Genomic DNA, 22,987 nt, shown 5'->3' on the forward strand with positions numbered 1-22,987 from the left:
GTGTGCCTCACAGCTAAATCAAATATCATTCTTCTGTTTGTTTTAGACTAATAAGGAAGTTTGAAAACTTCAGCTATCTGCAGCTCAGTGAGCCTCCCCAGATCCCCCCAAATGACCATCCATCTTAAACAAGTGTCTGTTAAGCTTTAAATCAAAAGGGCAATTAGGAACAGAATTAATGGGGTTGTTTAACTGTACCAGTCAGGGCAAGAATTAGTTATGGTGCTTATCATCAAAGAAAACAGCTCCACATCCTGTCTGCTGATTTGCTGGTTGACACTAACTGAATTTTGGCAGCCTAATGAGTCACTCTCACGGACATTTCCCCAACAGCAGATGTCTTTTAGCAAATAGCTATGAACTGTGGAGCCTGCTTCTTCCAGAAATCTCCCGAACCCGGTGCCATTTTGGTGGTGAAATTCGAAGACAGCGAAGCTTCACTCAGTGACAAAGAGGGCTTTCACCTCCAAAACCTCCAGAGGACCACACGGCAGCAGCGCTCGGCCATCCTCAGTCTGCCGGCCAGGTATTCAAGGTGGTACAGGCCTGAGTGTGGTCCCCTCACCAGAGCCAAGGATGTCACCCTCACTGTTCCAATGTCTGACTGCACAGGAGTTTGGTTTTTGTGGTGTAATCTTGCATTTCCATAACTCCACGAGTCTGTTGAAAATGTGAGGGTTCAGTGTGTGGTGGAGAGTTATTGGCTTCAGAGTTATTGGAGGACTTCAGTTATAGCTCCAGTGCTGACCGAGCATCCCACACTGCCAGTCTGTGGGGTGGTTAGCACCAACGTTTGAGAGGCAGATTTGTGACATGGAGACCCATTATAATCATGGTTCTTATCCCTGGACCCAGCTGGGAAAATGTGTGCTGAAATTAAACCAATGCTCACATCATATTCATCAAAAGGTGTCTGTGAAAGATGTACTTTACTCCTGAACTGCTCCAGTAGAGCTGCTCAGTGGCCAACAGAAGAGAACACACTATCCAGACTGTATGGATGCACAAAACAGTGTCAGATTTAAAGAACATGTGTACTCAGATGGTAAGGTGTTACATAAATATCACAGAAGAGAGCGTTTGCACTTGACCTTTTCTTCTGTACACCCTAACTAAATGGCTGCTGTGGGCTTATGTCAGCTATGTACTGTGGTATGTGCACTTACATTGTACTTTCACTTTATGTACTTATGGAAATATCCAATATTTTCCTTTTGAAAAACGTGCTTATTTGTTTTCTTGCCTAGATTGAGATGAAATCAATACCGCTCTCATGTATGCTAAATATGAAGCCAGAGCCAGCGGGCAGTTAGCATACTTTAGCATAAAGACTGGGAGAAGAGGGACACAGCTTGCTCTGTCCAAAGTTTTAAAAAGTCAACCAAACATTATCTCTGACGCTCACTAATTCTGTCCAAAACCAAAGTGTAAAAATGACAAGTTGTGGGTAATGTGAACTAACCACCTGCTGGCTGTACCTTCATGTATACCACATAGACATAAGAGGGGTATCAATCATCTGATTTTATTCTAGGCAAGAAAGAAAATAAGCACCTTTCACAAAATCCCTTTAAGTACAAATCCACTCCTAGTGCAAGCCTATGAGCATAGATAAGGCTTTCATTTTATATGCTACACTAATGTAGCTTTATATTTACCATACACAGAGAGTGGTATTGATTTTCTCATTTAACTTTAACTTTATTTTCAAAAAATTAAAAAAAAATTAATTAGCATATTTCCCAAAACGTCAAACTTCTGTATTTCAAGCTCCATTAATGAAAGCTTTAGCGTCAGGAAACAGAAGTTTGATGGTTATGATGTGAGAAATTTTATATAAAAGTATTCATCGTGCTTTGTTTGGACAGAAAACAAATAGAAAACAATGAAAAAGAGTCACATAGTTCGGGTTGTGAGTCAAATTTGAACTCACCCAGTCAACCACAGAAATGTGTTACAACTTTAAACAAAAGCAATGTCTTTCCAATGTATTCATCTCTCTCCTCATGACTTTTTATGCCAACACAAAACACACAGCCAGGCACATTTAAAAAAACTGTTTGATTACCGATTAATGATTAAATGCAAACATGCCTCAGAATTTCAGTGGGGAAACTTCTTTAGCACCGTCTTCCATAAAGACTTAGGGTCTCTGTTGGAAACAACTATGGGAAACAACAACAATTTATTGTCATGACTCACATCCACAGGATAACACTGGAATGTGCATGTAATCTTAACAAAGACTAGAAACTAAATAATCATGTGCTAATTATGACTTGGGTAACAGCATAAATCAGCACATAAAATGAGCTCTTTGTAATTCCAGAGTGTCCCCTGAAGTGACCCTTAATGTTCTCCATTTATTGACTGTTAGTTGTGAAATATTGTTCTTCCAAGTATTGTGACTCATGTTTCAGCTTTTATTGCTGTTTAATATTACAATTGCAATGCCATTTTTATTAGATGCTGTTTATTTCCATGGTCAAACACATGTGTCCTTGTCCAGCCGGGTTTGATTGGTCTCCCCGCTTTGTGTTTCGTTGTTTTATAAAAGTTGTGTTAAAGAGATGGGTGTGAAGGCCACTGTGGTCATAAAAAAACAGCACAATTTGATAGTCTATTTTCAACTCTGAGACCAAAGGCTGTTTGGCTTTCATGTGTGTTGTGGATGCACTGCCGCTGTTCAAAGCAGACCCACCAGTTCAAACCCCCCAGCTCCCCTCTCTGGGATGGGTTCCCCAAAAGGATAACGCTTTCCTTCCATACTGGTGATTACAGAGTGCAGGAACCCATGACTTTGTCAATGAAAGATATTCTTAAGAAAAACATACAGTTTGAGCGCTTTTGTGTGGAAAGAATGTACATTTCTCTGTATTTAAAAGGGGGGGGGGTCCTCTTGGAAATTTGGACTGATTCCATCCCAGTTCATTCCCTCCCTCCCCTCCTCTCCCCTCTCCCTTCTTTTTCTTTCTCCTTCCTGTCTGGCTTTAATGCAATGTGTTTCTCGTTGTCTGTCCCAATGCCTATAATTCTCAGGACGCTTGGTCGGCATATTTTTTAAAGCTCGAAAACCACTCAAAACAAAACGTAACTCCACCTTTTTTTCTCAACAATGCTTATTTTTCCCAGAGTCATACTGAAATTTAATCAGTAGCCAAACAAGAAAAACATATAACAGCTAACAGCAATTTCCATACGTGCAAGCACACTTGAAAAATGATTGTCGTTTACACAGTGGAGGAAATTAGTTCTCTTTTTCTGTGGGATCATTCACTTTTTCCTCAGGATACCTGGCCCTTTTCACTGTTTTGATAAGTTAAATGTACACATAAATTATAGTTTCTGGTCTGCACTTGGACAAAGTAGTTTAACATACAGTATAAAGGCCATTTTAAGTGTAGGGAGAAAAAAATCAGTACTTTTTCTATGTAATCAAATGAACATAAAACATATATGTAAACCACTTTCTTTTCTCCAGCTCCTTAAGGTGTTCGTATTTTTTAGAACTGGAAGTGGATAGAGTCTAAATAAATCTATATAGGTATTAACAAAATGAATTTTCCAGCTCCCAGAAAATATAACACAAGGTAAATACCATGTACGAGTGTTTCCCCCAGATGTTTATCTTGGCGAGGTAGGAAGAGATGCATTTAGATCCTGTGACGCTAAAGCTTATGAATGAAATCAATACTAATGAAGTTCTGTGAGGATGTGGCGGGTCCTTTCCATGGGGTGACCTAGTAATGAGCCAAACACTGGTTTCTAACTCAGATAGACAGCTTGCATTATTTAACTGCGAAATGTTGGCAGTTATTTTTAATTTCCCTTCACCATCATATTTATTTGGTGGTTAACAGAGCTGTTTGGCTTACTATAAATAGTCATGTCCCTAAAATCCTTCTACGTGTGCATCTATTGTATATAAAGAGAACAATTGTCAAACAGTCTATTTCTGTTACAGGAGGCAATTCAAGTCACTACTGATGGTTGGTAATCTCCATTGGTGCGGTTCTTTTATCTAGGGACAACCAGTTGCTGATGACATATATTGTCAAGATTTAGAATGAGGTTCAAGTGTGCCCTGGCCTCCGTAGCTGCCCGTGGACCAGCCTGGCTTACAGTATCTCCTCAGTCTATGGGCCTGATCATCATGCGGACAGATTTCATGGAGTAGAAGCCTCCACCGTAGTCGGCCCAGAAGATCCCATCTTGGAACTTGCTACGGTAGACGCCTCCGGTGTACCAGACACCGTTGAGATTGGCTTGGCCACAAGCGTTGTACCACCAGCCTCCTTTATGGAAATGGGCACAGTTACCTGTTGTGGGGGAAGAGATAGGGGGATGATTAGCTCTATGAGGAAGAGTGTTCTTCACAGAGGGAATGATTCAAAGAAACACGTTTGATGTTGTCTTCAGAAAACATTACTTGACAATATATTGACAGAAATTTTCAAGAAAATCAATGCCTTTGTTTTGCTTTTCGTGGCAAATGGTGAGTCATTGCCCCTGCCACTTCTCGCTTGTTGCTGTGAGCTTGTCAAAGCTCACCAAAAATTTTTCTTGCAGTTGGAGACTAAAGTTCCTGACCCACCACTGCATCCCTTTTTTGACATCAGTTTTTACGGCAAATCAGTATAGTGTCACCAGGGAAATTTTGCCATCATTTGCATAAAGTGAACATCTTTCAGCTAACAACACCTGGCTTTTTTCGCATTTGTTCTCAGGCCCGCTTTTCTTGGAACCCACAAATGGTAGGTTTCTTATTTACACAATATTTGCTAATAAACAAGCTACTGGCTAGCTGGTGAGTTATGAGAATCTCACAGCAATCAACGAAAAAGCAGTGAAGGTGATGTCATGGTAATTGTTCACTTACACTATTTATTTTCAATAGGATGCGAGTGAATTGCTCCATACATGACTGTGGGATTCCAGGCAACACGGGACTGAGCAACTGGGGTCAAACACGCATCGCTCAGAGAGATAGATGTGATAGAATCTTTATTTTTTTTAAATTAGAATACCTTGAGGGTGTCTGATTTTTCAGTAAAGAAGAACATCATTGTATGTCACTTTTGCTATATAGGTTGTGAACACTTTAGAGCTTAATATCTCAAAACCACTATGATCTCAGATAGAACCTTATAATTCCAAGGTCCCAATATTAAAAGAGCGGCTTGAAATTTTAAAAAAAATATCATGGCACACTTCAAAGGAGACTATATGCTACAAGAACACAAAGGGACATCATGTTCATCTACCTGAGAAGGCATCCTTGTCTCGATCCAGAGTAGTGAACTGTTTGCCATTGTGGCTGCTAAGGGAGTCACCGGCGTTTCCCATGTAGATGCCTAGACGCAGGCGGTAGCCCTCGCTCTCTGGCTCCAGGTGGAAGCTGTTGTACTGAGCGTAGACCTTTTTGCCCATCCAGTCCTCCAGCTCCACCAGTAGCTTGTAGTCCCGCTGCCTCCCTAAATTGTAGATTCCTTCCAGACCAAGCCAGTATTCCCCGTCTATGTTGCCAAAGCCGCTCTGAGTCAAAGGAAGATTAAAAGGAAGTTACAGAAAAATTACAGAAAATAGTTCGCATTGTTTGTTATGTGGTAGCCTGGGGAGTTTAGAAACATGAGAATTGTTTAGGTACTTTGGAAGAGGTTGTGGGATTGTTAACAGAACAAATGAGAACTTTCTTATTTTGCTCATGGTTCTGTAGTTAAGAAAAACTTAAAAAGAAAAGAAGTGCTGTGGCAAAAAATGCCACCCTTTCTTTGACATTCCTAAGAAAAGCCATGTTGTAGAGTTTGTACTGGAAAATAAGCATCAATCTGCAGAATGCTGGTTCATTGCTCAAACACCACAGATCTCTTGGATCACAACTGGAATGGAGAAATTGGAATGCTTGTGTTAAATGACCTTGAGCAATCTACATCTGGCCATGTGCCTCCAGAACACTTCACTTGGTAGAGGAGGTTGAGGTTTGTGATTTTGGATTAGCTGAGTGAGCCAGCAGATGATGAATGATGTACGGTTTCAGTCTGGGGGCTCCTCTCTAGTGCTGTGTGTGTACATGTAGTGGCTTTGTGGGAGAGCTCAGAGGCAAATCACTGTTGAAGAGGGCAATTTAGCTTCCAGTTACATATGCACAAGCCTGGCCGGGCTGAATGGAACACTGGATTGCTTAGGGTGCCAGCAACGATATATTCCATCTCATTCTCACAGAGCTTTGATGAGAGGACTCTGTATGGAGTGGTGCAGTAAGCCAACCAGCCATCCATCTAGGAAGGCACCATAGTAGTAGTGGTTTCGGAAAGAAACGCCTGCAGATTGAGCAGTGGAACATACCTTCCTAGCGGGCCATCTAATGTTTCATAATGGGAATCTCAAACCAATTGACTTCGGCTGAATAGTGCTGCTGACAGGGCATTATATTTTACAGTAAGCTAAAAAACAAGGATACCGGCTTACGATATAGTCCCAAAGACCCCAGATAGTTCCTTTAAATGGGTCATATAACAGCACCACTGTTGTCTCTGGACAAGCAAAGTATTCAGAGGTTGGCCCAGGAGAGGAGAGAGAAAAAGGAGACAGACAGGGCAGGAGACGTGTCATTGTCATCACCTTGTAGCTATCCCAGTTCCTAAAGAAGTTAACAGATCCATCTCTCCTGCTCTGGATAACAATCCAGCCCCCGTTGTCTATATCCTGTTCACACCAAGCCTGCACTGGCCTCTCTGCTTCGTCTGGTCTGATCAGGTACATGCCACTGGTGCTGTGGCCGGCTTCCTGCGCATCCAGACAGTCTCTGAACGAGCCTGAAAGAAGGAACAATAAGAGAGAGAGGCAGGTGGTAGTCACTGTCGAATAAAACCAGATTACTGTACTCCATGTTTGGACAATCTAAAAGGTAGCTAAGCTAGGCTAGTTAGCAAGACTGTTTTTTTCACTATTTATTTACCGTCCAATATATGTAGTATAAGAAATTATTAAAAGCATCAAAATTGAATTTGTAATTTCAGGAAACATGCCCAAAAAAGGTAGATTAAATTATTTAAATGAGTTAAGGTAAAGTTAAAGGTAAGTTAGCTTTAGCTAAGGCTAGCCTCAACTAGCTAGGATGCACTCACTGTTGTTTGGTTTTTACCTCTGTTTTGTTGTTCCTGAAAACTTTACATGTTGTTTTGTAAACAAATTTCTCACGGTAAAACAGATGTCAGATAGTCAGATTTGGTTTTTAAGTCAAGCTTGAGCAAATACAGTATGTAGTGACTATGTTTTGGTTTTGTGGGGCAGATTTAGCCACTTTTGGTGCCAGAGGACCGAGACAACAACATGAGTTTACATGAAGAAAAAACAGTGAAGTCAGTTTCTGACTGGTTAAATAAGTAGGAAAGACCAGCAAACAAGAACATTATCACACAAGCAGACAGAGTAATAAAAAACACATTTACCTAGGTCCACAAAGATACACTTCTTTACTATGTCCTCCCTGAACAGCATGCCAGAATGGGGTTAATTAAGTCACTTTAATAAGAAATTACCTGCCTATATTTTAGGGTCAAAAAAACAAAATTGATATCTTGTTAACCCTGTGTTTAAGTGGTAAGAGTCTGCCCTTTTTCAAGGTAGTTCTCATTAGATGAGTTTTAATTACAAACACATGTATCACTGAGTTTATTTAAAGGGCGAGTAACCCTGTCCCAGCTAATAATATAAAAATGTAAAGGTACACTCCATTCACTTTATGAAGTATACCAGAAGTGAGTCTACTTTGTGCTTTGCAGGAGCCTATCACGCCAGCCTGGGTTTTGTCTAGATCTTACATGCGATGGAACCATCCTGGAAAGTATCATTTTCATACACAGCTGCACTGAAATCCTACACACTTTATTATTCTTGGGCAAGGGCAATCTAAATGTGTCAGGAATTTCTGTTGATGAGCAAAATCGCACCAGTTCGGTCTTTCTTTACTTTGCTTTAAGTCCCCTGTCTCAATTCAGACGTTACAACATTTTTATTTCCATCCTGGTTTGCGTTCTCTCTGCTGAGGGGGAGCAGAGTTCCAGCTGAATGTTCAGATCTTTAACCTTTGAAATGAGGCCACTGGCCCACCTGCAGCTGTATTCAAAGTCAGAGATTATTATTCTGTTGTGGTTGGCCTGCAAAGTCTTGCCTGCTCTACATTTTACCATGACTGTTTTGGATTTCCGTGACAAAATCAAGGAATAAATGAATGAAAATCAATGAACAGATGGATGGATTGATGAATTACTCGCTAACTCATTCACTCACCTTCAGCACTGAAGTTTCTCTCAGGGGGGTTCTGGACTTCCAGGGTACCACTTGTGGGTGATGGCCCAGAGCGAGAGCCCCTTTCCCGGGCAAACCCTCGGGTGTTGTCCCTCTGGATCTCATTGGTGAAACGTGGCACATTGACAGGAATGTTCTCAGGCACCACCTGCACCAGCGGAGGTCCCAAAGGTGGGTGTTCATGCCTGCGGCTGTACACCTGCATACAATGCTCTTCCAGTGCTCCAATCAGAACTGACTGATTGTTCACCACTGCAGACAGGGCTGAGTATTTGGCCTCCAGTTCCCTGTACCTTGAGGCCAGACGTAGTGACTCAGTCGTGGCATTAAGGATGCGTGTCTCCAGCTGCGCCAGCTCCAGTGAGTTGTCCCTCTTCCTGATGATCTCATGCAGCAGCTGCATGTAGAGCTGGGTTACCCTAGAGTTCATGTTCCTGCTCTCTTTCCTCAATAGCTTCATCTCATTTACCAAGTTGCCGTCCACATCCACCACCAGTTTCAAAGTCTCCATCTCCCGACGCTGCTTTGACAGAAGGTCACGCACTGCAGCCACATCCAGGCGCGTCACTCTGTCCTTGTCAGTTGAATAACCCCGGGCAGCACAGATAGGGCCTGTTATCTTCTGTTCAGGGACCAGGAAGGTGTAAGAGCACTTCTTGTTTTCGCCATTGGCCTCCGGAGCCCTTCGTATCCGGGAGAGGATAGGTTTCTTGGTCAGGGCCTGGCTGTTGCTCCAGAGGGCCAAACCAAACAGAATAAATAGACTCCATGTTCCAGGACCCATGGTTCTTCCTCTCTTTATCACCAAACAAGCTGCAGGTCTATAAAAAGGCAAGAAAAATTGAGACCATTTTATTTAACGGATAAGGTCGGTGTTATGCTACATTACAGTTATTGTCGGCAAATCACATATAAAATGATAAAAGGGTAGTAGTTCATCTGTCAACTACTACTTTCCAACTTCCCCTCACCTTCTCTGGCGTTCAGCCCCATGTCCATTGTTTCCTACTGAGTGTATGAATCTTTAAAATAGCTCATGATAGTCAGTGGGGCAGCGGTCCACCACATTCGTCCAGAGTGAAATGTCACCTAGTGCAACATACACTGGCTCACTATATTTGTATTCGTAGTAGTTTTTGGACCACAGTGGAGCTCTTTGGTAGAGAGGATCATGCTATATCATGCTTTGGCTACACTCACAATACTTGTTACTAGGATCAGATCATTGTTGGTTTTGGTATTTCCATTTTATTTGTTGACATGAGAGAAACATAGAATATCACCAAACTTATTCTTTAATTTGGTCCAAGTATTTGTTTCCTTTTTTGCTACCACAAGGTGCCACCTACCCACCACAAATCTTTTATCGTAACTCATATTTTGTATACATTCCCTTATGGGTTGTATTTAATTAAGGCCCTAACCACATCTGTGTCAAGTGTATGTATGTGTGCAAGTGCTACGATCTGTTTTTCATATTTCTGTAGATCTCCCTGCTCAGACCTTCCATCTTTTGTCAGAGTCTGACAAAAGATTTGACTGAAAATGAACATATTTGGTAGAAAATGGAGTTCATCTGGCCATGGAAGACATTGAACATATCACTTTAATGGGATAGCATCCATTGCAAGCATTTGACTGATTCTTGAAGTGTAGAACTATCAGTAATGAGCAAAATGGTAGAAGTTGGCAGGTGGTTAACACCGGGCCTCACTAACTCATTTTAACTTTCACCATGTCTGCCTGACAGGTACAAACAGATAAATTTGAATTTGGTGAGGGATAGAAGAAATTGATGTGTCTGAGGAGCAGCAGGGGGAGCAGGAATCCCTGCTTTATGAGTAATGTTTTCTGGAGTCTATTTTTGGAAGGAAAGCTTGTGTTTTGATTTTATTGGTTTTGACAGCACAACGAATGGAGAAGGGGTGGGTGACGTTCAAAAATGCATGCTAAGTGAAAGATCCCTCCTTCCATATTCAATAGCGAGGCTTGGCTCTGGAAGTGGGGCTACTGGTGAGCCAACTGCAGGCTGATTTTGGCAGTTGTGCCAAATCCAACCAGAAGGCAGTCTGGTGGATATGGCCAAGGAGGTTAAGTAACCTTCATCAAACATTTCTGACAGACACACATTATGACCTACTTCATATCGGAGCTCATCAAAAACAAATCCGCTGAGGATTTTAACAGTTGCCAAAGAAACAGAATTAAATGGGTCCAAGACAGAGACAGCAGGGGCTTTGAATCATTTCTGTGGTCTCCTCTTGATGTTTAGTTGCACCGAAGAGTCTTGACCACAGTTAATGGGACAGATCCCAGAACATTACCTAAGCTCAAACTGCTGCTGTAGCAGAATGGTACCCTTTTATCATTGTCATAGGAAAAAAACATTCTTGCCTCAGGGGAAACATATAATACCATTTTTTGTGCACTTTAATGAGCCAACATTAATTTTTAATAACTATATTGTTGCAGCAGAAGATTTTTAAAACTGCCCCACAGCCTGTATTTTAGCTTTAATAATTGGAAAAAGTTGCAGTTTGTTTTGTCACAGGTTATAAACCATCTGGGGGCAAAGGAAAAGCCACTTTAAGTAAAACGGGCCATGTATCAGAGCTCAGGGACACCTTGGCACTGTCAGTCAGTTATTATTACCCAGAGAATACTTTTTCCTGTCTTTGCATAATCACAGGTCATCCTCTTCAATAGCTCAGTCTCAGCAATTGGCCCGTCTGCACGTCTCCAACCCCACAATATGAATCTCACAGGCCCCAGCCTGACAGGAGTGACAGTGTTTACACAGAGGCTCCTCAGCCAGGGCTGTGAATCTCATCTGCACTTATTACCCCCAGATTTCTCTCTGTCGTTCACACCCTGCTGGTCTTCATCAAGTTAGCCACAGCAGCCATTTTTTTGTTGACTTATTAAAAGGGTATTTTCTCCTCTCCTCTCCTCACTCAGAGCCAGACCTGACCAGATCCAGCCACCTCATCTCTATTAATGCAATCCTTGCAACCAGACGGGTCAAACTTTGCGGTGGCTGGTTCTCCCAGCCAAGAGGAACACGAGGACATTGCCAATCAGGCCACCGACATAAGTGCTACCACTGAGCTTTAACTGTTTACTGGTAACCTCCTCAATTAAAAGATTTTCTTAATGGAAAGTTAGGTGAGAAGTTGCACCGAATTACTGAAGTCTGTAGGGAATACTACCAAACTAAAAAATTAATCCTTGGGAATACCACATTTACTTCACCTAATTTCTTTCCAACTTTATTTAAACATACAGAATAAATATATTGCCAATTAGAAAGCCCCACTTTTTTCCAGTCTAACTTTGTTGTGGCTTTTGTGCTTGGCCAGTTATTCTGACGGTGACACTGATTAGGTCTTTCTGCTGAGCAGGACGACATAAGGCATAAGGCACATGTTGAATTTTATCATGGGATTTATGCCACATGTACATATGGATTTTAAAAGCAAATATGAATGACTTAACAAAGTAAAATTTTTGATTTAAGTGCTTCACAGTCATTCCATGGTTCTTTATGAAGTGCCATGGATGTCTAGAGGATTCAGCTCCCATCTAAAATTTCAGTCTAACTTCATTGTTCAAAATTATCTTGACTTTTACCAGTTAACACCAATTTTCTTATTTGCAGTAATGACTGGGAAAATCTAAGGTTTCAGCAATTTCCATACTTTTTCCAGAGAGGATAGAAAAAAACATACAAATGCCATATTCATTTTATGAATAACCTGATTCTAAAAAAGAAAAAAGAAAAATCTTGCCTGTGTCAGTCAGTTCAGTCAGTGGTCCAGAATATGCAGGTAAGACCCAGCTTGGCGTCTCAGTTGTGGTTCCTATGTAGGTTCATGCTCTCCATTCTCCTCCTCTCACTCTCAGTCTGCCTCTGACTTTACGCTCATTGAGAATGAAGGCCCGCACACAGCTATGGCACAAGCAAACACTGTCCACTAGGAGAGAACAGTGGAGGGTGGTCCGTACACAGAAGGAGGGAGGCTGACGGTGTGATTTTCTCTGTAGTTTGAGCAGAGGGAAGGCTTGGCCCTGCCTCCCTCCTCTGATGTCACATAAGGTTTAGGAAGAAAGTAAAAGACTCCTCCTAATACAAGGTTTCACCATAAATGAAAAACTAAGTGATGTATCAGATTGGCTGCGAGTGAGTCAGCAAGAGAGATGAAGACGTGAAATCAGACTAGTTGTCATCTTTTAATTCTCATAAGATCTTGTTTACAAGGTTAGTTTTTCTCTCACACACGCAATTTGTCTGTGAGGCTTGTAGAAGTTGATGACATACACATATGCTCTTTCTTTCTTTCTGTCACACAAAGAAACCCACACTCATCCTTCAGCTTCGCTCATGAAACTATATTTTTCACAGTCTACTTACTCCTCCCCACAAAGCAGTTTCTTATCAGTTCTAATCTAATGACTGAGTGATTCTGGCAATTCAGTAGCTTTAAAAAAATAATAGGAGGTCTGTTTGGATGTGAGTGTTTGGATGTTTCTCTTGTGTTTGCTCCATATATGGAATGTGTATGTGTGTGTGTCTCTCGCGGCAGTCCAAGAGCTTTTGGCAGCTGTGTTTATTTTGTTATGAGGACAATATGCGGAGGGCTTTGCAGACAAAAAGAGCGCCCCTCAGCTAGATGTTTTGGATTGAGGAGGAAGCACAGGCTTTGATGCATGGGGATTCTCTGCGTGGGGAGACATACTTCAGCATGTGGGAGGACAGTTTTGCTTGTGAGCAATCGAGGCAGGAGATTCATAATGGTAAAGAGCACATGTGTGCGCATTAAAAAGTGTGGGTGCTTGCGTGTGACCCGTACATGTATGAGGACATGTTTGTGTAGCCTACATGTGACTGAGAGTGTGTGTCTCCTAGGTGGTCGGTTGTATGTAATGGAGGTCGGCCAATTTAAATAAATGACAGTACATAAAACTGTTGTGGATAAAAGCTTAAGAAAACATTTTCTGTGGATTCAAGCCAGGCCTGGACATGATCTGCTCTGCGTGTTTAGAAAGCCCAACTCTTGTGTAGCCTTGCAGTCTGGAAAAATGGCTCCCAACCTCAGGGTCAGATCCAACCAAGGTGTCCCGACACCTATTTTTTTTTCTGTCTCCTGAGTTCTGAAAACGTGTGTGTCCTGACAGGACACTTCCAAGCCTAAATTGTGCCACTGGGCCTTAATGACACACCAGAGGGTGCATGATAGCAAAGCAAAGAGGTGCCCAATTTTTATTTTTGCCCCAGGAAATTCTGAGTGTGTCACTGCTCATAGTATTTTTTTTTTTAATTTAAGAAGTATGAATTTGTCTCTTATTAAATGTTTCCAAATTCAGCTCTCCATGTGAGCCCCTCCTTGTGGCTAAACGAGTTTACTACCCCCTCCACCTTTACAGGTTGTTACAGGTACATTAATACAGACACTAATCTGTACGAGCCCAGAGGTGAAATAAGGTATATTAGATAGTTAGACAGATGGATACATAGATAAATAGGAATCAAAAGTCGAACAAACAGGGATTAAAACTATTAGCATAAATAGCTAAAGAAGCTATCATACCTTCAAATCAAGCCTCCAATGACGTCACGTGGACTGACCAATAGGAAGCGGTCAGCCCGTGACAGCTGACACTCGACGGTCAGCAGCAGCGACTGTAATCAAAACACGGGAGCGTTTCATAACTTTTCTTAGACTTGCAGGGAAGAAATGGATTTCAGTAATGACGCCTCCTGATGTAAACGTCGCTAAACGACGTGGTTCCGTGTTTTTTTGATTTTTTTTTTTTCCCGGTCGACTGTTTACTTTTTAAACATGGTGAGTCCTGACCCTTTCCTTTCCACAAAATGTAGCCAAATTTTTCTTTCGTGCGCCTTGTGTCAGCAACCAACACGCAGCCTATACGCCGCGCTTAAGGACCAGTTGGCTGTGTCCACTCCGCCCCACAGAGGCCGGCGGGATTAGGTGATTTAGACGGGCTGTTGCGGATAAAATTAGACTCCTGTAGCGTTAGAGATCTTGTGTCACTGTGGATCTGTTGAGCCCAGAGGAAGAAGCCTGACAGCCAACTGCCACGGCCTATATGTGCTTTACAAACGTGTTTAACACCCTAATAAGTCTTATTATTATTATTATTATTATTATTATTATTGTTCTTTTAAAGGGTCATTTCACCCCCAAAAAAAATTAAATATATTTTTACCATGGTTTTTTCAGTAATTTGGGTGAGCCAACCCTTTTAAGACCACTACACTTGTGCATATGCCTGCACTGCAATATGTAATTACCCAGTAGTTTGACTCTTCTTATAACTTGGTGATGTGACGTAGGAGGCTGAGGGCCCCCAGGCCTTGTGCGACCTCTGTTTGACTCAGGTTTGCCACAGCCTGGACTCCCTGTGCAGCAGGCGAGCAGACGGCTCCATGAGTCTCATCTGGGCCCCAGTCTTCCCACAGGAGATGGCCGACCAGCTGCTGCATAAGATGGCAACTACAGGTATGTCAGGAGGTTGGAAACGGCTCCAGCAACATCAGTAGCAACATCTGTGCGAAACTGCAGCAACAAAGTGACAGTAGTTCTGTGGCAAGTAGAAAAGGTACAAATGTGACTTTCCCGTCACCCTCAGTTAGTGATCATTCTTAAGGCAAACAACTACCTCTATAAAATGTGAATATTTCAACGTCCTTAACTTACCCTGTCATCATATGAATTATGAGTTCACAGTGTACTATGCCAGGATGAAATGATGGGAAAATTCTACTCCACAAACATAAATGTGGCCAAACTGATGCTACTTTTTCCTTAAACATCATTCTGTTTGCTTCTCCCCACAAGGGATACTGAATGACACAACTGTTGGGATTTTCCGAAACTGCAAAGAGCTGCGCCTGTGCCGAGCCTCCATCCGCTGCTGTCCAGTGTCTGCAGAAGCTTTCCACCTGGCCCTCTGCTCTCACCGGCTCCAGGAACTAGATGCCTCCTGGGTCCCTGGGGGCCTCACTGGGGCTAACATTGTCTCAGGCCTGGCCTCCAACCTGGTGTGCAGATCCAGCCTGCAGAGGTTGCGCCTCAATGGGCTGCATCTGGACTGGGAGTCGCTGGAGGAGGATGGAGGGGTCCGAGTTGGCTTCAGCTCTCTGCAGGGCCTGAGGACGTTAAACTTGGCCAACACAGACCTGACTGATACTGCCCTTGAGGATATCTGCACTCTCCCTCAGTTGGAGACTCTGGATATCTCCTGCAGTGCTGTCTCAAAGCTCACAGCACTCCTTGAGTGCAAGAGCACCCTGAGGTCTTTAATTGCCCACCGGCTTCGGCAGCTGGATATGTCACCGGCCGGGCTGCTCTTTGTCCTCAGCCAGCTTCACACTCTCAGGTATCTGGACTTTTCAGAGGACCACTTTGCTGTGGATGATGGGGATGGGAGAGATGGGGATGAGACAGTGCGGCAGCTTCTGGAGGGGAGTCCCCAGGTTCTCCCTTCTCTTGTTTCTCTAGATATCTCTGGGCGGAAGAGAGTCACTGAAGCAGCAGTCCGAGTGTTTGTTGAGGCCAGGAGTGGGCTAGTCTTCTTGGGCCTGTTAGCCACCGGGGTTAGCTCCTGTGGTGTCCTTTCTTCACAGGAAAACCTAAAAGTAAGGATCTAGTGCCTGCATCGGGCACAGAGTTGTTGTCATACTATGGTTTGTGAGATGTCAGGACGTTGTGAATGTCATGGGTAGACACATGAACGTGACTCACGCTCTTTTGAATTGGACTTGAGGCTCCTTCTTAGGTATTTTCTTAATATGCCCACTGCATTTCCTGTCTCTCTGACACAGCTGATCTGCTCTCTATGCTCAGGTAACCGGAGAGGCTAATGAGAACCAGGTGTGTGAGGCCCTGAGAAGGTACAGAGACAGGGAGTGTTTCATACGAGAGGCCCTCATCCATCTCTACAATCTAACCACAGACATTGACAATCCTCGACCGGATCTGCTAAAGGTATTGTGGTGTGGTTCATTCATTGACTGCATTCTCGTCAAATAGAACATCTTGACGAGAGCTGGAACGATAAGTTGATGAATCAATTAGGTGACGGACAGAAAATCAATTTGAAACTGTTTTGATGATTAATAAATAATTTCAGTCAGTTTTCAAGCAGAAAACATTCTCTTGTTTCAGCTTCTCAAAGGGTTGGATTTGCTGCTCTGTCATGTCTAACAGCAAATTCAGCATCTTTAGGTTTTGGATACTTCGTGGACAAAAAATTGAAATTGAACACATTGTTACTTGCAGCCCTGATCTCGCCCATGTATTCAAACATACAAAAAAAAAAATCATGATTCCTGATCATTAAAGGGTAATTACAGTTTTTTTCGACTGTAAACTGTGTCTGTGTGTTTGGTGGTTTTCACCATCGTTTCTTTAATGAGTTCATTGATAACTGCAAACACAGCTAAAACAATTACCAACGGGGCAAGAAACATTGTCAGATGATCAGAAACAGGTTATATAAATAACGCCACAGTTACAGATCATCTAAACAGACATGGACAGCAGACAACAGGTGCACACAAAGTTGAATCAGGATATCAGTCTATAAACCTTATAATTTAACCATTTGCCATAATTCTCTACAAAGTAAGTTTGGTTAACCTGGGGGAGAGTTAAAAACCTGTATGATCATATGATCGTGGTCCTTGTCCCCTAGGACCTTCTTTTAGTGATGTCAAGTTATCTCAACAATTACCTTCCAGAGTATAGTGTTTTCATACAGATAGGAATGAAAAAACTACAATACTACGACACAGGCTGTCAAAATCTGGAATTATAGTTTAATACTTGCATTGTATAGTGAATGAAATAAGATTTTTAATGATGTTTTCCTCTAGTGTTGCACAATATCTGTAACACTTACTTTATGCAGGATGACATGTTTTAGTTTTAACTAGTTAGTTAGAGAGACCTTTACATAAGAATAAACATATATAAGCATATGCATACACACAGAAATTAACATTAATTTACAGTTTTCATGTAATAGACAAAAAAAAATTCATGTACCATTCAGAAAGCTGGAGTATAATTAAAATCTTCAAAAGATGGTCAGTGGTCTTTGTATCCAGTTCTGTTTTTTAAAACAGTTTGTACAGGCTCAGTTTGAACATGCCCTACACCTAAAGTTAAATTGTCCAATGATCTGACATTATAATAACTGTACTTAGATGTGATCAGAGAGGGGAGGTAAAGAGGGAGTTTCTGGTCGAGCCTTAGAGATAAAGAGTACAATGAAACTCCACAGCTGGCTTGGTGAATAGTTGTAGGAGGTTACGCACTAAATCAAAGCTGGGAATTGTCCTACACAGTTTCCAATTTCACAACCCACTGATAAACACAAACGGTTACTAATTCTACAACACGTGATTATGACATGGACCTCCTGTTTCCTGCAGCTGGTGCTGAGTGGGATGCAGAGCCACCCCACGTCCCTGCACGTCCACCTGGTGGCCACTGCGTGTGCGTTCAACCTGACCACTCAGGACCTGGCAGAGGCCATGCCTGTCAGCCTGCTCACCTCCACTGTCACCCAGCTGTTGTACGCCATGAAGACCTTCCCCAGCCACCAGCAGGTGCGGGGCTATGTCTCCGGTTACAGCTTCATGATGATATCATGCAGTTACACAACAGCAAAATGTAACAAACTGTGACAAAGAGGTTGCTCCCAGCTGGCTTGTCACGCATCAGATTTTGACCTAATATTTGCTGCTTTAAATGCTGCATTCGGCTGTTGCTCCCATTCTGCCACCTTCTGACAATATATTTCTTCAATGCACAAACTATCTCATCTCTCCAGGTTCAAAAAAACTGTCTACTGGCCCTCTGCAGTGACTACATCCTTCAGGATGTCCCTTTTGACAAGTTAGTTTTCTTTCACTCTTTCACTTATAATATGATGTATGAGCCCACAGTCCTGCAGTAGCCAAGATAATAACTGCACCACTAGCGTGGCACTACAATGTTTTTCCAGCAGATTGTGATCTGGGTGAAATATATTTCGTCGTTAAGTCTAACTGCCAAAAGAAATAGTCCTTCCAGATGTAAAAGCGCAGACCTGAACTCAGATTTTCTTGAAACTGGTCTGCACATTATTGGTATATTTTGTAATACTGTGTTCCTTATACCCACGATGTGATCATGGTACAGGTATTTGGCAGTCACGCTGGTGATTAACTGGCTGAGCAGCCACGAAGATCCGACCCTTCAAAGGATGGCTGTGGCTGTCATCTCCATTCTGGTGGCCAAGGTCAAGACACTGCTCACTTACTGTGCATTAGTCGTCTGCAGGAAAATAGCGTAGCACCTGTTAGTCCCACCTGTTGAGAGCTCCCCAGTCAGCTCCTGTGCCTCTGTGAAACTGCTTTCAACAGCCAGCTGTATACTTTCACTTAGTCCTGTTAAATTGGGCCAATTTCCCGGTGGGATTAGGTACTGTTTATTCCAGTCTGACATTTAGAAAACTGGATAAAACTCAAAGAGCCACTCGTCTATTTGTTTTATTTGCAGTTGTCCACAGAGCAGACCGCACAGCTCAGCAAGGACGTCTTTATTATGAAGGTACATTTACACGTCCAGGGTGTTTAGTTTCAAACTTACACAACGTTCCCAGTTTAGGAGTAGATATGCATGAGTGTATTTCTAGTTCTCTCTCTGTCTGTCTTTCTCCCCTGCTGTATTTTCCATTACCCACTCTATATACTCATTACTCACTGTCACTGTCACCTTATTGCTCCCTGCACTCGTCCTTCTCAGTTTACTGTTGCTACATTATTCAATCACCTCTCTCTTTCTCTCATTGTGTATGTAATCAAGCTGCTCTCTACTCTTCAGTTATTCATTTATTGTATGTCTGGTGCCAATTGTTAATATGTAAATAATTTTACAAATGCAAGTTGTATTCAATGCTGCACACCTCCCCACCAGAGGATGTTTCTCGTATTTCTACAAATCTGTATACAAAAATGGACATCATTCCCTTTTTTCCGTCTCTCTCACTGTGTCTTTTTGCTTGGCTCTGTCTAACAGCAGCTGCTGGCTATCGTGCAGCAGAAAGCTATGGTGGGAGTGGTGGACTCCACTCTAAAGTTTGCCCTGAGTGCTCTGTGGAACCTGACGGATGAGATGCCCTCTGCGGCCCGCAACTTCATTGAGTGCCAGGGCCTGGAGCTGTACGAGGAGGTTCTGGAGGTAGAGGAGCCCAAAAAAAACACACTGATGTACAGATAATGAAAAGGCACCTACATGGAGGGTCACAGACACACAAACATTTTTCCTCTTATGCTGTCCCTTTTTTGCAGTCCTACTACAATGAACCTTCTATTCAACAGAAAGTTCTTGGCCTCCTGGTGGGTGTATATGTGGTGTTAATAGTTGTGAACTTGTTTTTGTAGATTTGATCATATGCAATGTGTACCACAGTACTGCATGTTCTTGTTTTTATAGCTTATTTGCACTAAAATGTGATTTTTAATGTCATAGCTGCATGAGAATGTATACTAAAATAAAATTATTCGTATTTTCTTTTTGCAACCATTCCCATAAAGCAGTTCCTGTATCCCTTCTGCATCTAACACCTCTCTGCCAAGTGACACCCAACATTATTGTTGCCGTCATCACTGCTATCACTTGTCTCCCTTTATGCAGAACAACATAGCAGAGGTGGAGGAGCTGCAGGCGGACCTGTTGGATGAAGGCCTGCTGGAACACATCCTCACCCTCCTGCAGGACTCCCAGGTGGAGGTTGGGGTCCGTTACTTCGCCGGTGGCATTCTGGCGCAGCTCACCTCCAGACCAGGGGCCTGGACCCTGGACAAGAAGCTCCACACTACCATACTGAAGCAGCTGGTGTGTGTTTTGGATGCTGGTTTTCATGTAATGGACAATAAAATTCACCTTTGGCTCTTTTCAATGTGTCTCTCTTTCTTTGCAGCATACCTCCATAATGACATGGACCCAACTGGAGAGTGAAATGGTCTCTTACAGGTGAGAGAATAGAAAACTGGACAGAATAGAAAGACAGCTTTCACATCTTACATTCTTTCTGTAACACTCTTACATAAGAACTTGCCCAGTTGTTGCTGATTTAATGTATATAATGCATGCATGGTATGAAACACTGTACATTTAACACAGGTTTAATTTGATTAAATTCTTTCATTTGGATATCTGCCGAGGTATCATATAGGGATTTGTCACACAGAATACTACCACGAGGGCTAGAGAAAGCTCAGACAATCACAAGAAAACATTTTGAAACCTACTGAAAATAATTTTCTGGGAGTGACACCCAACTTTGCATTCCCTGGATTGCACTAATGCCAATGAAAATCAACTGTTGGTACTTCAAGCCCAAAACAAATAAATAAAAACTGTCAAGAACTACTTAAATGTACTCTTCTGCTCTTTTCTAATCTTAGCATACTAACTGCTGTTGTCCACATTTCAGGTCGTTCCGTCCATTTTGCCCTCTGCTTCAGACTTCACAGCCCTCGGGTGTGCAGCTTTGGGCAGTCTGGGCCATACATCTGGTGTGCAGTCAAAACAGTAAGACACACAAACAGTACTGTGGAAATCTCGGGGGAAGTTTGACTATCAGGAGCATGTAGGGGGATTTCTAGGAGCTGATGATCATTCTTTCTTTAATTATTTTTAATTACTTTCCAACAAAATATTACCAATTTATTTCATGGTAAATTGATTCAAATGGACCTATCTGGTTTATTAATAGTCAGGTGGTGTTGGGGTTGACAGCCTATTCCTCTCTCATATTCCTTTTCGTCCTCCATCCTCTAGCGTCACATTACAGCAGCATGCTGGAGAAGGAAGGTGTGGCTGAACATCTGAGGGCTTTGGTTGCACATCCCAACACGCACAGTGACATTAAAGGACTATCAGAGAGCATCTTGCAAATGGTAGAGCAACACTAGAGTCACTCGAAGGCCTTCAACAACCAGCCGGGGCCTCTTGACAAAAGTGTAAAATATTTTATTTGATTTAATGTATTTGAGTTGTGCCCAAAATGTGCTAGATGTAAGATTGCAGATAGAGCAGATACAGTATTGATGTACAGACAGGTCATGTCAGTCCTCTTAATATTAATATTTAATGGATAAACTATGGAATATATATATATATATATATATATATATATATATATATATATATATATATATGTATATATATATATCGGTGATGTATGTATATATACAACGACAGAATGTTTGAATCCTTTGAAAACTAAAAAAAAATGTTTACAGAGATTAGCTAATGTCCTAGTTAATTTGCACTATTCTTAGGTCACAATGCTGCTAGGTTTAAACGTGTGTTCCAAATAAACTGAATTTGGAGACCAAAGCTTGTGATGTGAATCATGCATAGATCCAAAACCCATCACTAGAGGGTGCTTTAGTACTGTAGCTTCGGGGCTGTTTATCTCTTACAATCTTTTTGTGTAAAATGTTAGGTCATTAGATGTATAGATTCAAGATCCATACATAATGAGTGACAAGATACTAAAGCAACCTGAATCTGCTGAGTCTTTCTGTCTGTATTGAGGGCCTCACTATAAAGCAGCCATGCTTGGAAAAGAGTCACTGTATCTCTCCTCTCCCCCCTGCTCTCACTCTCTCTCTCCCCAGTGAGATGATGCTGAATTCATTATATTTTATGTAACAGCTGGAAGATAGAACTGCTCGTAGGCATCTACAGAGTCTATTCTAAGTTGGCCTATTAATAATTCTTTTTGAAAAGTAGTAGTAACAATCATGAATTAAACATGAGAATTTGAGTTGCACCACCATGTTCAACTTTTAAGTGTCAAATCCCCTGAAGGAATTCAAATGAATCTAATAAATAGAATATGGTTCTGCATGCCTGTGATTCATCCAGGTCATTCATTGCCTTATCAGTGGTAGGCTATAGGTTATAAAAAAGCTGTGTCAACTGATCCAGGGTCAGCATTTAACAACATCTTCAACCCCTAAACATTAAACTGACTGTGGCAGTCCTGTGGGATCAAAGGTCAAGTGCCCTATAGTGAACATGGTGTAATGTTACAATGAGAAGTTCGTGAGAAGTGTGGGAAAACTGCACCGCTTTCCACGGGTCGTAGGTTATTCTATAGTGCATGGTGACTGTGCACTGGTGTCAGTTGTTCATGTGGAAAACATAACAAGTGAGGAGGTAAAATGAATGGAGGAGCCAAAGGGTAAGAGCGGTGTGCATTCCGTTAATCAGGCCTTAAAGGTGCCATATGTAAGTTTTTGCCATCGCCACATAGCCAACATTAGCATTAACAGCTATTTACTCACCAGTCTAGAAGAAACGTTGCAAGTTCAGCGTCGACCTACATTCATCTACTGGCCAAAAGCTGTCTCCAGTGGTGGAAAGCTATGCCAGAGTTAACTCTAGTTTTGCTTCTATTTCTATCAGTTCTTTTCTCCTACTGAAGATAGCATGCTAAAGGGCTAGCCCCCGGGGCCCTTCCCCTGTCCTAACACCACCTTGCGAAAGTGAGTCACTGTTGCGTCCAGTCTGTCCTCAGTCCAACACGAAAGTATAAAGAACTGACTGATAAGTACACAGATGTTAATGCTAACATTGGCAATGTAGCT

At 42.1% G+C, this 22,987-nt stretch overlaps 2 protein-coding genes across 3 annotated transcripts; one reads left to right on the forward strand and one right to left on the reverse strand.

Annotated features, from left to right (window-relative positions):
• Positions 1–1,299: 1,299 nt before the first annotated feature.
• On the reverse strand, positions 1,300–13,953 carry angptl1b (angiopoietin-like 1b). Its single transcript, XM_040143453.1, has 6 exons — positions 13,899–13,953; positions 12,099–12,259; positions 8,293–9,131; positions 6,622–6,815; positions 5,265–5,535; positions 1,300–4,319 (listed from the first exon to the last, which is right to left on the reverse strand). Exons 3-6 carry the CDS (start codon positions 9,092–9,094, stop codon positions 4,132–4,134), a joined length of 1,455 nt encoding a protein of 484 aa, XP_039999387.1. The 5' UTR covers positions 9,095–9,131; positions 12,099–12,259; positions 13,899–13,953; the 3' UTR covers positions 1,300–4,131.
• Positions 13,933–21,525, forward strand: LOC120798801 (protein zyg-11 homolog). 2 transcript variants are annotated; one of them, XM_040143451.1, is made up of 14 exons: positions 13,933–14,153; positions 14,666–14,831; positions 15,171–15,970; positions 16,179–16,319; positions 17,771–17,947; positions 18,172–18,236; positions 18,522–18,621; positions 18,882–18,932; positions 19,401–19,562; positions 19,673–19,720; positions 20,019–20,219; positions 20,305–20,357; positions 20,821–20,918; positions 21,168–21,525. In XM_040143451.1, exons 1-14 carry the CDS (start codon positions 14,151–14,153, stop codon positions 21,299–21,301), a joined length of 2,199 nt encoding a protein of 732 aa, XP_039999385.1. In that variant the 5' UTR covers positions 13,933–14,150; the 3' UTR covers positions 21,302–21,525. The 2 variants fall into 2 exon arrangements, with proteins under 2 accessions (XP_039999385.1, XP_039999386.1); XM_040143452.1 differs by lacking the exon at positions 19,673–19,720 and having other exon boundaries at positions 21,168–21,524.
• The last annotated feature ends 1,462 nt before the right edge of the window (positions 21,526–22,987 follow it).

The sequence above is a fragment of the Xiphias gladius genome, chromosome 14 (genome assembly GCF_016859285.1).
Source record: "Xiphias gladius isolate SHS-SW01 ecotype Sanya breed wild chromosome 14, ASM1685928v1, whole genome shotgun sequence".
Taxonomy (NCBI): Eukaryota; Metazoa; Chordata; class Actinopteri; order Istiophoriformes; family Xiphiidae; genus Xiphias; species Xiphias gladius.